Source organism: Stomoxys calcitrans, chromosome 2 (assembly GCF_963082655.1).
Source record: "Stomoxys calcitrans chromosome 2, idStoCalc2.1, whole genome shotgun sequence".
In the NCBI taxonomy this organism is placed as follows: domain Eukaryota; kingdom Metazoa; phylum Arthropoda; class Insecta; order Diptera; family Muscidae; genus Stomoxys; species Stomoxys calcitrans.
Window position 1 is genome coordinate 21,847,697 of NC_081553.1, and position 14,685 is coordinate 21,862,381.

Consider the following 14,685-nt stretch of genomic DNA (forward strand, 5'->3'; position numbering starts at 1 on the left):
AAAAACCGCTTTCCTAAATTCTAAAATCCCAAAGCTGATAAAGAACCACAAAAAGTCATGGCTCCATTATAACACTTAGATTTCAATGATTTTTCGCTTTTGCAACTCAACAACGTCAGCAATCATTTGATTTGTTTCCATTGGCATTGGCATCGACATCTCCATCAACGCTTTAGATGGAGCAAAAATTGATAACTCTAAACTCTCGAGCAGAAAGTATTTTTTTATGAAGTGCCATATTAACACTTGAGTCGCCCAACGAACACACTCAACCATTGGTGGTCCCACGGAGTGGCCAGCCACAGTCACTGTGAGAGACAATATGGCGCCAGGTCATGGTTCCTTTCATTTAATCTAAACGAAAACTTTCAGAGTGAAATTGGCACAAATGGTGTCCAAATATGGATGGTCATAACATAACAGGCGGCCACCACTTTGATTTCCAATCAAATTGTCCGTCTGTCTGTCTTTCTGTTGGCTTGTGTTGTCTTTCTTGGTGGATGCTGCCCAGCCAGCAGCATCGTATGGAGCAATTGAAGCGTAACCATAACAAATCGATCATATCAAATCTTTTAAGTTTTTTTTATGGATTTAATTGAAATTGTTATTTCGTTGGCCTTAATGAAATGGTGTTGGAATGTAGGATAGGAGGCAATGGTTTGTAAAATTTTAGGAAGCTAAGAGGAAGAATTAAAAGAAAAACCAGTACGGAAAGGCAAAAGTCGGGCAGAGCCGACTATATGATACCCTAGATACATGTATATGAGAGTTATATCTAATTCTGAACCGATTTTTTCGAACATATCATTTGAAGATAAGAGCAAATCGGGCGATATATATATGGGGGAGCTATTGGGTTGCCCAAAAAGTAATTGCGGATTTTTTAAAAGAAAGTAAATGCATTTTTAATAATACTTAGAATGAACTTTAATGAAATATACTTTTTTTACACTTTTTTTCTAAAGCAAGCTAAAAGTAACAGCTGATATCTGACAGAATCCAACCAAAGAATCCAATTTCAGAGTCACAAGCTGCGAAAAAAATTGTCAACGCCGACTATATGAAAAATCCGCAATTACTTTTTGGCTATATATCTAAATCTGAACCGATTTTTACCAAAATCAATGGCGTCCTAGAGCCAAAAAAGTGGCATGTGCAAAATTTCGTGACGATTGAACAACAAATACGATCTGAACCTTGATATCAAGAATACATGAACTCCACGAGGGACAGACGGATCGACGGCCAAGCGTACATGGCTAAATGGAATCAGAAAGCGAGTCTGAGTCGATCGGTATACTTATCAATGGGTCTAGCTCTTCACCTTCTTAGCGTTGCAAACAAATGCACAAACTTATAATACTCTGTGCACACAGTGGTGGTGTAGGGTATAACAAGTAAGACCATGCTCAATTCGGCCGGACCGAATCTTGGGTACCCACCATTATGGATTCCTTAACTGAGTTTGCATTTGAATTATTGGGTTGCCCAAAAAGTAACTGCGGATTTTTTAAAAGAAAGTAAATGCATTTTTAATAAAACTTTGAATGAACTTTAATCAAATATACTTTTTCTACACTTTTTTTCTAAAGCAAGCTAAAAGCTACAGCTGATAACTGACAGAAGAAAAAATGCAATTACAGAGACACGAGCTGTGAAAAAATTTGTCAACGCCGACTATATGAAAAATCCGCAATTACTTTTTGGGCAACCCAATATTTTGGTCTCAAGATATCATATCGGGATATCGGTACTTAGGCAGGCCTATATCAACATATTAACCGAGTCGGATAAAATTTGGCACTGCCGTTGTAAGTCATAACATACGTTTTTGGCCATATTTCCCATATTTCCCATATTTCCGCCCCATGCCACTATCGACATACACCTAAGCCATTAATCGGCTTGTTGTGCGCTCTAAAAACTTTAAATTAAGCTCTAAAAAGAATTACAAAATCCTTAATTGTGTTCAACCCCACTCCTCTAAGTTGGGCCATATCTGATATTGTGTCTCCACCCAAGCACCCGTATCTGTTGGTCGCGAAAGCCGGGCAATGACAAAGAAAATACTCCAACGTCTCATCATCTTCCCCGCATGCCCTACACATGCTATCACTTGCCGCACCGATTGTACATAAGTGAGCTCGTAGTCCTATGTGTCCCGTAATGATACCAATAGCTATACTGACCTCCTTTTTGCTTCCTTTCAATAATAGCCTAGTCTTCTCACGATCTGGATCCCCCCATAGGATTTTCGCCGTCCTACCGACCGTTTCGCTGTTACACAGTGTTGCATGCGTGTTCGTAGCCCACTCCCTTAACTCGGACTGCGTGGACCTTAAAGGCTTCGGGTTAACCACATTTATTGACGGCAGTCCTCTGGCCTTCACCACCAAATCGTCTGCCTTTTCATTTCCCCTTACTCCGTTATGGCCCGGCACCCAAACGATGCGGATTTTGCCATCCTCAGAGAAGGCGTTAATCTCCTTCTTACACTGCAAAACTGTTCGTGACCTTACCGTCCTGGTTGTTATTGCCCTTATGCCAATTTTACTGTCCGTAAAGATGTTCAGACTCGACGTCCTCGCGTTAGTAAAACACCACTTCACTCATTCCGTGATCGACCGGTTTTCCGCCTGTAGGACCGTATTATGGTCAGGCAGTCTAAAACAGATGTCAGTCCCTGGGTTTTCAATGTAAACCATCAGGCCCACTCTGTCCTATAGCTTTGATCCATCCGTGTAACATGATCTTCCAGATGGCAATACTAGGGTCCCAACAATCCAAGACTGTGCCGATGGCAGCAGTGCCTCGCACTCGACTTCAAGGTTCATCTCAGGTATCCGATCGAAAACCTCTCTCCTTCCTTCCAGGTTTCCTATCGTCACCTCGATTATACCGCGATGGTATGAGCTGCTCCCATCCTCAATCCATTCTCCCATCGCCTAAAGTCTCATAGCCGTAGTGACTGCCTCACACTTAATCTGTATGTGAATGGGTCGGATATCTAGAATAGACTACAGTGCCCTAGTGGGCATAGTCCTCATCACTCCTCCTAAACCAAGATAACATGTTCTCTGAACTTGTTGTATCGTCCTGGTGTTGCACTTATTCTCCATAGCAGTCCACCAAACTACTGAGGCGTAAGTAGGTATTGGTCTAATCACGCTCCTGTAGAGACAGTGGACTATCTTAGGAATCAGGCCCCATTTGGAGCCTACGCCCCGTCTACATAGTGCCCAACATCTGTGAGCCTTCTCAGTACGCTCCTGAATGTGACACTTCCAATTCAGTTTTCTGCCTAAGATCACACCTAAGTATTTGACCTTGTCAGATATCGAAATCGTCTTAGTGAGGAAACGTGGTACGTTAAATTGGCCCACCTTCGTCTTCCTCGTGAACAGGCATATTTTAGTCTTCCCTGGGTTAACATTGAGACCTCTGGGTTTAGCCCAGTCATATGCCATATGCAAGACCCTTTCGGTCCTTCTGCATAGCTCGTTCGCATCCTTAACTCTTAGAAGCGTTATAACATCGTCTGCGTAGCAGACGGGTTCAAATCCCTCCACAGTCAGCATCCGTAATAGGTCATTTATGGTGGTCACCCATAGGAGTGGCGATAAAAATTTAGGCTTCTACGCTCTGAAGAAGTCAAATCCGGGGATCGGTTTATATGGGGGCTATATATGTTTAAAAACCTATTCGAATCATGCTCCACATCGATGTTGGAAATCATCAAGAATTTGTTCCAAAGTTTAGCCACATCGGATAAAAATTGAGGTTCTTAGGGGCTCAAGAAGCAAAATCCAGGAATCGGTTTATATGGGGGTTATATCTGTTTATATACCGATTCAAATCATACTTGGCATGGATATTGGAAGTCTTAACTCAAGGCTTTGTTCAAAATTTTGGCCACGTTAGATGAAAATTGAGGCACCTAGGGGCCCAAGAAGTCAAATACGGGGATCGGTTTATAAGGGGTCTATATCTGTTTATAGACCGATTCGGATCATACTTGGCATAGATGTTGGAAATAATAATTCAACTCGTTGTTTCAAATTTTAGACACATCGCATGAAAATTGAGGCTCATAGAGCTCAAAAAGTCAAATCCTGAGGCTCTTAGGGGCTCAAGAAGCCAAATGCAGGGATCGGTTTATATGGGGGCTATATCTGTTAATAGACAGATTCGGATCATACTTTGCATGGATGTTGGAAGTCGCATCTCAAGTCTTTGTTCCTAATTTTACCCAAATCGGATGAAAATTGAGGCACCTAGAGGCTTAGGAAGTCAAATCGGTGGATCGGTTTATATGGGGGCTATATCTGTTTATAAATCGATTCGGATGATAATTGGCATGGATGTTGGAAGTCCTTACTCAAGTCTTAATTCGAAATTTTAGCCACATCAGTAGAAAATTGAGGCTCCTAAGGGCTCAAGAAGTCAAATGGGGGGATCGGTTTATATGGGGACTATATCTGTTTATAGACCGATGGGAATCTTACTTACCATGGTTGTTGGAAGTCGCCACTCAAGTCTTAGTTTGAAATTTTAGATACATCAGTTGAAAATTGAGACTCCCAGAAGTCAATCGGGGGATTGGTTTATATGGGAGCTATACCCAAATCTGAACCGATATGAGCCATTTGCAATCCTCAGTGACTTACGTTGATAAGAAATATCTATGGAAAATTTCAAGTGGCAAGCTTTACGCGTTCGACCGTCTCAGATCAATATTTCGAGGTGTTACAAACGGAATACCCCCATCTATGGTGGTGGGTATAAAAAAACGCTGTTCGACCGAATTTTGTATAGCCACCCTTAAAAAAAAAAAACAAGTAATAAGTTCGGCCGTTCCGAACTTTGGATACCCACCAACTCGGGGATATATGTAAACCACCTTTCGTCATTATACGGTAAAAAATGCATAATATATGCCCCCATATTGGACTTTTTGGCAGCTATATCCAAATATAGACCGATCTAACCCATAAACGACACGGATGTCTAAAAGCCTAACACAACTCACTGTCCCAAATTAAGGCGACATTGGACAATAAATGCGCCTTTTATGGGTCTAAGACCTTTAATCGAGAGATCGGTCTATATGACAGCTATGTCCAAATCTGAACCGATCTGAGACAAATCGCAAAAAGATGTCAATGGGTCTAACACAAATCACTCTCCCAAATATTGACAAAATCGGTCAATATATGTGTCTTTTATGGGCCTAAGATCTGAAGTCGAGAGATCGGTCTATATGTCAGCTATATCCAAATCTGAACCAATCTGAGCCAAATTGAAGCAGGATGGCGGAGGACTTAACACAACAAACTTTCGCAAATTTCAGCAAAATCGGATATTAAATGCGGCTTTTATGGACCTAAGGTCTCAAATCGGCGGATCGGTCTATATGGGGGCTATATCAAGATATAGTCCGATAAAGCCCATCTTCGAACTTTACCAGCTCTTGAACAAAAAAAAAAGAATATGAAAGGCTTTAGCGTGATTTCAACAGACAGTCGGACAGACGGACGGACATGGCTAGATCGTCTTAGATTTTTGAGTGATCGTCTTAGATGATTTGAGTGATTGGAAACGGATATTTCGATGTGTTGCAAGCGGAATGATTAAATGAATATACCCCATCCTTCGGTGGTGGGTATAACAAGTAAAAGTGTGGTGAGTTTGGCAGGGCCGAATCTTCCTCCACCAAGGATGGCATTTTTCAAGTTTCTTTGCCGGTGTTTCTTTTTTAGCAAACAAAGATTAACGGATAAGAATTCGTATGACATTGGAGTTATATCAGATTATAGACCAATTGGGGCCAAAGTTGGTTTGGATGATGGAGTAGAAGTCATTCCAGCCAAATCGGATAAGAATTGCGCCCTCTAGAGGCTCGAAAGTCCAAACGGGAGATCGCTTTATATGAGAGTTATATCAGGCTGTTGAACGATTGAAGTCATACTTGCCACGTGTGTTGGAAGCCCCAGGAGGAGTCATTCGGCCAAGTGGGATAGGAATTGCGCTTTTAGAGGCTTAAGGAGTCAAATCGGTTTATAGGTTGTGAACCTATTTGAACCATACTTGGCACTGCCATTGAAAGCCATAACAAAATATTACGGGCAAAATTTCAGCCAAATTGTCACAGAAGAAGTCGTTGTAGAAAATTTCAGCCCTATCGGATAAGAGTTGCGTCCTCTAGAGGCTCAAAAAGTATAATCAGGAGATTGGTTTATATGGGAGCTGTATCAGGCTATAGACCGATTCGGAACGTACGTTGGAGGTTATGGGAGAAGACGTTATTCAAAATTTCTGCCAAATCAGATAATAATTGCGCCCTCTAGAGGCTAAAGAACTCAAAATCCCAGATGGGTTTTCATAACCGCTAGAGGCTCAAGAACTCAAAATCCCGGATGGGTTTTTATAACCGCTATATCAGGTTATAGACCGTTTTAAACCATTCTTAGCACAGTTGTTGGAAACAAACACGTCATGCAAAATTTCATTCAAATCGGATAGGAATTGCGCCCTCTAGAGGCTCAAGAAGTCAAGATCCGCGATCGGTTTATATGGGAGCTATAACTAGTTGTGAACCGATTTGAACCTTACTTAGCAAAGCTATTGGAAGTTAAAGCAAAACACTTTATGCAAAATTTCAGCGAAATCGGATACTAATTGCGCCCTCTAGCGGCTCAAGAAGTCAAGATCCAAGATCGGTTTATATGCGAGCTATATTAGGTTATGAACCGATATGAACCATTTTTTTTTGATGGTTTCCCAAACATCCCATTGCGGAACAAATTAGGGGGAAATTAACTTCTCACAATATTAATTGAGTGCTGCCCGTTTCAAATTTAAGCTCAATTATAAGAGGACCTCCTGTTTTATGCCGAGTCCGAACGGCGTGTCACTAAAAAGTGACACCTCTTGGTTGAGAAGTTGTACATGGCTGAAATACTCACAAATGTCGTCAGCATTTGGTGAGGGGATTATCACCGCCGAAAAATGTTTTAAGGTGTTCTCGCCGTCAGGATTTGAACTCGGGCGTTTGACACGATGGGCGGGCATGCTAACCTATGCACCACGGTGGCTTCCACCGATATGAACCATACTTGGCGCAGTTGTTGTAACTCAAAGCTAAACGCTCCACGCAAATTTGCAGTCATATCGGATAATAGTTGCGCCCTCTAGGGGCTCAAGAAGTCAAGACCCGAGATCGGTTTATATGGGAGCTAAATTAGGTTATGAACCGATTTTGATCATACTCATCACAGTTGTTGGAAGTCATAACAAGACACCTCATGCAAAATTTCAGAAAAATCGGATAAGAACTGCCCCCTTAAGAAGTCAAGACGCAGGATCCGTTTAAATGGCAGCTTTGGTTGCCCAAAAAGTAATTGCGGATTTTTTAAAAGAAAGTAAATGCATTTTTAATAAAACTTAGAATAAACTTTAATCAAATATACTTTTTTTACACGTTTTTTCTAATGCTAGCTAAAAGTAACAGCTGATAACTGACAGAAGAAAGAGTTCAATTACAGAGTCACAAGCTGTGAAAAAATTTGTCAACGCCGACTATATGAAAAATCCGCAATTACTTTTTGGGCAACCCAATATATAAAAACATGGACCGATATAGCTCATTTCCATTCCAACCGACCTACACATATGGGTCTAGCTTTATTCCTTCAAAACTTAGCGAGCTTTCGAAAGACGGACAGACAGACTGAGGAATGGACGGACAGACGGCAGACAAGGCTAAATCGTTTTAGAATGCCAAGATGATCGAAAATATATATACTTTGTTGGGTCTCAGATCAATATTTCGATGTGTCACAAACAGAATGACGAAATTAGTGTCCCCCATATCCTATGGTGGAGTGTATAAAAATTAAATGAAAATTTGCTTATAGGGCAGTCAGAAGCAAATCTTTATTTGCCTATGAACTTCCATTAGGGAACAAGGGCAAATTTTTCACATCTCCATGAATGTGGTCCGATTAAAGTTTACGTTCAATGCTAAAGGACCTGCTTTTTATGTCGAGTCTGAACGCCGTGCCGCAGTGAGACACCTCTGTGGGGAGAAGTTTTTGCATGGCAAAGATCCTCAAAAATGTCGCTAGCATTAGTAGGGGATTACAACGGCGGATTGTCTCGCCAAGATTCGAACCCAGGCGTTCAGCGTCATAGGCGGACATGCCAACTTCTGCTCTACGGTGGCCTTAGAATAACATCTTTGAATTCTATATAAATTCTTTAAATCCTGTTCGAACCATCTACTTTAGGACCATATATTTGTACCCTACACCATCATTGTGGTACAGGGCATTATTTGACATAAATTTCTCCTGTAACTAGCAAAATGAAAAACTTTGCATGCGCCCCATTTCATGGTGGAGGGTGTACATTCTCATATCATCACATCGACCAGGTTTTTTCTTGTGTCCAATGCTATTTGTATTTTGGTGTTGGTGGTGTAGCAAAGCAATAGCAGAACAATGAAGACACTTTAGGACAATGTTCTGCTGATTCACACCCTCTTTGGGGCAGTTTTTACACCATTCAATAGACAAACAACAATGGATTTTGGTAGACCATAGAACTTAAACACTAGTCTGTCATTCGCTTGCCTGGTCACTCATCTCATCTCATCGCATCGCATCTCGTCTCGAATCTCTTCTTGGTGTCAATCAATTGGTCACACAACGAAGTCATGCTGTCTGCCAGCCAGGCAGTAAGGCAGTCAGTCAGTCAGTCAGGCTGTCAATCAATCAATCAGGCCAAAACCAAGCAACCCACCAACTCACCCATCCATTGTCAGCCTAACACTTTAACGCAACACCATCATTGTAATCATCCGAACCAGATGGATGGGTCTTAGCTATTTTTTTTTTCCTTTTCCTCCCTTAGGGGGGAAGGAAACCTGATGGAGGTTGTTTTTTTTTTTTCATCATCATCATCAACATGGATGGCTGTTTGGCCCAGTTTTTGGTCTTAGTCAAGTTAAAAGTTCCGCAATAAAAAAAAAGAGAAGAACTAAAGAGAAACTGTTGACAAACTCTAAACACATTTTGACAAAACTGTGAACTGGTTACACATTGTCGGCCATCTTTACAGGCCACAAGACTCTCCCCTTTGATTCTCAGGAGGGCGTAGATGAGAAAAGTGAATGCAAGCAAAAAAAAAAAAAAACGAATGAGTTTTCCCTTTTCACTACGGATGAATGACTGAAACATTTGGATGGAGTGGCAAAGTTTTTGTTGGGCTCTTAACGAGAGTGATTAGAAATCGATAGAGCAGAACTTTTACCTACCGGATTTTATAAACAGGACATTCATAGACGTTTTTTGTATCCTGTTTATCCTTTTGTACGGCTTTGACAAATATCACCGGCATGGCAGGGAATAGTTCCTTATGAAAAGCATCGGCTATTGTATTCAATTGCATATCCCAACGGGCACCCTCCATGAAGAGGCCATTGATATAGGCTCCCTCGCGGGGAGCAGATCTGAAAGATAGAAGGAAACATTATTTTTTTTTAAAAATGAAAAGTTTTTAATTCAATTTTGTTCTGCTGAAAACTTAAATAAAACCCAGTAAGGAAAGACAAAAGTCGGGCGGAGCCGACTATACAATACCCTACACCACCAATTCTAAGTACTATTTTCCATGCATAGAACCTTTGTCTAAATCTAGTCAGAATTAAGTTTTGCACCTAAATTGTGGCAACTGTAGTCCTAAAAGCGTTTGTCGACTGAAAGATCTATAATGGTAGCATTTTTTGACATTGAAGGTTTCTAGGCATTAACTCTCGAAGAGGTATATTGGGTTGCCCAAATATACCTCGGATTTTTCATATAGTCGGCGTTGACAAATTTTTTCACAGCTTGTGACTCTGTAATTGAATTCTTTCTTCTGTCAGTTATCAGCTGTTAATTTTAGCTTGCTTTAGAAAAAAAGTATATTTGATTAAAGTTCGTTCCAAGTTTTATTAAAAATGCATTTACTTTCTTTTAAGAAATCCGCAATTACTTTTTGGGCAACCCAATACTACAGGAAGATCTACGTGCAACAACGAAGTGGACTATCGAAAGTGGTCTTTGTATAAATCCCTGCAAGACAGAAATAAGTCTTTTCAGCAGCAGATACAAGTAACCTACAGTTGCACCTGTGTCCCTGGGAGGAGAGACAGAAAGCGCAAAATACCCGGGATGGGTTTGTTGGATAGGAAATTGAACTTCAAATCTAACATTTTGGAAAGGGCAAGAAAGGCAACTCTTGCCCCATACACCTGCAAGAGAGCCATTGGCAGAAGTTAGGGGATTAGACCGCGCTTCATGCACTGCAGTTGTCAGAGCTATAATACTATATGGTGTTGTGGTCTGGTGGACAAACTGGTGGACGCTGCAAAACTCCACCTACTGTTCAATACTCAACCGGATCCAAAGGATGGTTTGTTTGTACATCCCAGCCGCACTGAGGACGACACCTTCTGATGCACTAAATTGAATGCTACATCTAATGCCTCTGGACATTGCTGCGACTACTGCCGGGAGGGAGCTTTCTCTTTGGTCATGTGGCGGCTAAGGACACTGTGTTATCCTTGATACAATGTCCGATGTTCCAGGCAGCATGGATTACATCCTACCTGATAAAAAAGTACTGTACCACCATTCCTGATAGAATAGAAGTCCATAGACTTCTATATGGACGGTTCCAAACTAGAAGACCAGCTAGGCTTTGGGATGTAGATCTAGAATTGGTCATATCGAAGAGGTTACCCGACCACTGCAGTGTGTATCAAGCAGAGATCCTGGCAATTAAGGAAGTGGTGGAATGGCTAAGATATAATGTCATTACGACGATTGACATAAGTATCTTCTCAGACAACAAGGCAGCTATAACACCACTGGGGAACGTATTTCTGACTATAGCAGATATTTAAACGAAATGGCTGAACAGTTCAAAATTCAACTGTTCTGGGTGCCGGGCCACAGAGATATCCCAGGGAATTGTAAAGCGGACACAAACTTGCTAAACTAGGAACTACCCTACACATTCCAGGGAAACTGGAATCTGTGGGTATGCCTTTAGCGCCATATAAGCTAAATTTGAAGAACCAGGCACGAAGGACGAAGAAGGTCACAAAGAGGGGGCTGTGAGCATTCCAAAAATATGTTACCTTATCTAGACTTGAAGAGGTCACCGCTTTGCTTTGCTCATTGGTTTGTACAGACGTCTAAGTCATTGTGTCCGTCATGACAGGGTACTGCCTCATCGGAAAACATGCTGACAGACTGAAGGTTGCCCGCAACGACTATTGCAGAAGCTGTGAGGTCATCGCAGAAGAAGAGGCTATAGAACACCCTCTCTGTGTGTGTCCCGCACTAGTAGTCTGAAGGAGTTCCACTTTAGGTTATCATTTCTTTGAGAACCTGTCTGATTTAGCGGAAGTGAATATTCCCAAGTTATTGGGCGTTTTTAAAGCGATTTGGATGATTCAAGGGCAGGAAGTAGAAAGCATCATCTTCACAATGGACGAAAACGTCTTAGTGGCAGACTGCCACTTAAACTTGACCTAACCTAACTCATGATATGGGATATGGGAGCTAAATCTAGACCCATATTTCCAAAAGGGAAATCGTTCGTCCTTGAACTAAAAAAAAAAAATGCCATGTGTAAAATTTGATGGTAATCGGGCAACAAATGCAACCTGGACCTTGATTACAAGAACACAAGGACAGACAGACAGAAACAGCTAAATCAAATCGGCTTAGAATTAAGTAGATCGGGTATACTTAACAAAGGGTGTAGCTCGTCCACTTCTTAGCGTGACAAGTAAATGCACAAACTTATAATACCCTCTAGTGGTGTAGGGTATAATAAACAGTAATAAACAAGGTAAAGGTCTAACTTTGGATACCCACATTCTCGCATATATTTTGCTCACATTTCGCCAAAATCCGATGAAAGTGAACCTTTTTATGACCTCATAGCAGCTTAATCAAAATATTTTCCGACTCGGCACGAACGTCGAAGGACTTAAGACCATGCCAAATTTAATCGAAACCGTGTAATAAATGATGCTTTTATGGGCTCAAGACCCTATATGGGGAGTTTGTTCTATTTATGGGTTGCCCAATAAGTAATTGCGGAAATTTAATCGAAACCGTGTAATAAATGATGCTTTTATGGGCTCAAGATCCTATATGGGGAGTTTGTTTTATTTATGGGTTGCCCAACAAGTAATTGCGGAAATTTAATCGAAACCGTGTAATAAATGATGCTTTTATGGGCTCAAGATCCTATATGGGGAGTTTGTTCTATTTATGGGTTGCCCAACAAGTAATTGCGGATTTTTCGGCGTTGACAAATTTTTTCACAGCTTGTGACTCCGTAATTGCATTCTTTCTTCTGTCAGTTATCAGCTGTTACTTTTGGCTTGCTTTAGAAAAAAAGTGTAAAAAAAAGTATATTTGATTAAAGTTCATTCTAAGTTTTATTAAAAATGCATTTACTTTCTTTTAAATAATCCGCAATTACTTTTTGGGCAACCCTATATATGAAAGCTAAAAGCGAAGGATGGAGGTATATTCATTTAGTCATTCCGTTTCGAAATATCCATTTACGACTCTATAAAGAATGAATATTCTTGACTGTGGTAAAAATCTAAGAGATGTCCGTCCGTCTCTCCATCTGTCTATTGAAATCACACTACAGTCTTTAAAATTACGGATGTTGAGCTGAAACTTCGCACAGATTCTCTTTTTACCCATAGACAGGTTAAGTTCGAAGATGGGCTATAATGGACTATATCTTGATATAGCCCCCATACAGACCGATCCGCCAATTTAGGGTCTTAATCCCTAAAAAGCCACATGTATTATCCGATTTTGCCAAAATTTGGGACAGTGAGTTGTGTTAGGCCCTTCGACATCCTTCTTCAATTTGGCCCCGATCGGTCCAGACTTGGATATAGCTGCCATATAGACTGCTCACTCGATTTAAGGTCTTGCGCCCGATGTCGCCGAAATTTAGGTCAGGGAGTTGTGTTAGGCTCGACATTTGGCCCAGATTGGTTCAGATTTGGATATAGCTGGCATTTATACCGATCTTACGATTTAAGATCTTGGGCCCCTAAAAGGCGCATTTATAATCCGATTTTGCCGAACTTTGGGACAGTGAGTTGTGTTTAAACCTTTGACATCCTTCTTCAGTTTGGCCTAGATCGGTTCAGATTTGGATATACCCTTACGATTTAAGGTTTTGGGCCCCGAAAAACCGCATTTATTGTCCGATGTCGCTGAAATTTGGGACAGTGAGTTGTGTTAGGCCCTTCGACTTCCCTCTTCAGTTTGGTGCAGATTTGAATATAGCTGCCATATAGACCGATCTCTCGATTTAAGGTTTTGGGCCCATAAAAGAGTCATTTATTGTTCGATGTAGCCAAAATTTGGGACAGTGAGTTGTGGTAGAACCTTTGATATCCTTCTTCAGTTTGGCCCAGATCGGTCCAGATTTGAATATAGCTGCCATATAGACCGATCTGTCGATTTAAGGTTTTGAGCCCATAAAAGCCGCATTTATTGTCCGATGTCGCTGAAATTTGGGACAGTGAGTTGTGTTAGGCCCTTCGACATCCCTCTTCAGTTTGGCCTAGATCGGTTCAGATTTGGATATAGCTGCCGCATATACCATTACGATTTAAGGTTTTGGGCCCCTAAAAGCCGCATTTATTGTCCGATGTCGCTGAAATTTGGGACAGTGAGTTGTGTTAGGCCTTTCGACATCTCTCTTCAGTTTGGCCCGGATCGGTCCAGATTTGAATATAGCTGCCATATAGACCGATCTTTCGATTTATGGTTTTGGGCCCATAAAAGCCGCATTTATTATTCGATGTCGCCGAAATTTGGGACAGTGAGTTAAGTTAAGCCCCTCGACATACCACTGCAATATGGCACAAATTGGTCGGTCCAGATTTGGATAGAGCTGCCATATAGACCGATCTCTCGATTTAAGGTTTTGGGCCCATAAAAGAGTCATTTATTGTTCGATGTAGCCAAAATTTGGGACAGTGAGTTGTGGTAGAACCTTTGGTATCCTTCTTCAGTTTGGCCCAGATCGGTCCAGATTTGAATATAGCTGCCATATAGACCGATCTCTCGATTTAAGGTTTTGAGCCCATAAAAGCCGCATTTATTGTTCGATGTCGCTGAAATTTGGTACAGTGAGTTGTGTTAGGCCCTTCGACATCCCTCTTCAGTTTGGCCCAGATCGGTCCAGATTTGAATATAGCAACCAAATAGACCCATCTCTTGATTTAAGGTTTTGGGCCCATAAAAGGAGCATTTATTGTCCGATGTATCCGAAATTTGGGACAGTGAGTTGTGTTGGGTCCTTCTACCTTCTTCTTCAATTTGGTTCGGATCGGTCTAGATTTGGATATAGCTGTCATATAGACCGATCTCTCGATTTAAAGTTTTAGTCCATAAAAGACGCATTTATAGTCCGATTTCGCCGAAATTTGGGACCTTGAGTTGTGTTAGGCTCTTCGACATTTTTCTTCAACTTGGCTTAAATCGGTCCAAATTTGGATATAGAACGATATCTCGATTTAAATTCTTGACCCCACAAAAGGCGCGTTTATAATCCGATGTCACTGATATTTGCCACAGTGACTAA

General features: G+C 41.2%; 1 protein-coding gene across 1 annotated transcript in view; it reads right to left on the reverse strand.

The window, feature by feature from the left end:
- Positions 1-14,685, reverse strand: part of LOC106081161 (dynein beta chain, ciliary) — an 81,290-nt gene that overhangs the window by 4,228 nt on the left and 62,377 nt on the right. The window contains exon 21 of the mRNA XM_059363165.1: positions 9,317-9,511. Within this exon, the coding sequence (XP_059219148.1) occupies positions 9,317-9,511 (195 nt within the window). The remainder of the gene's footprint in view (positions 1-9,316; positions 9,512-14,685) is intronic.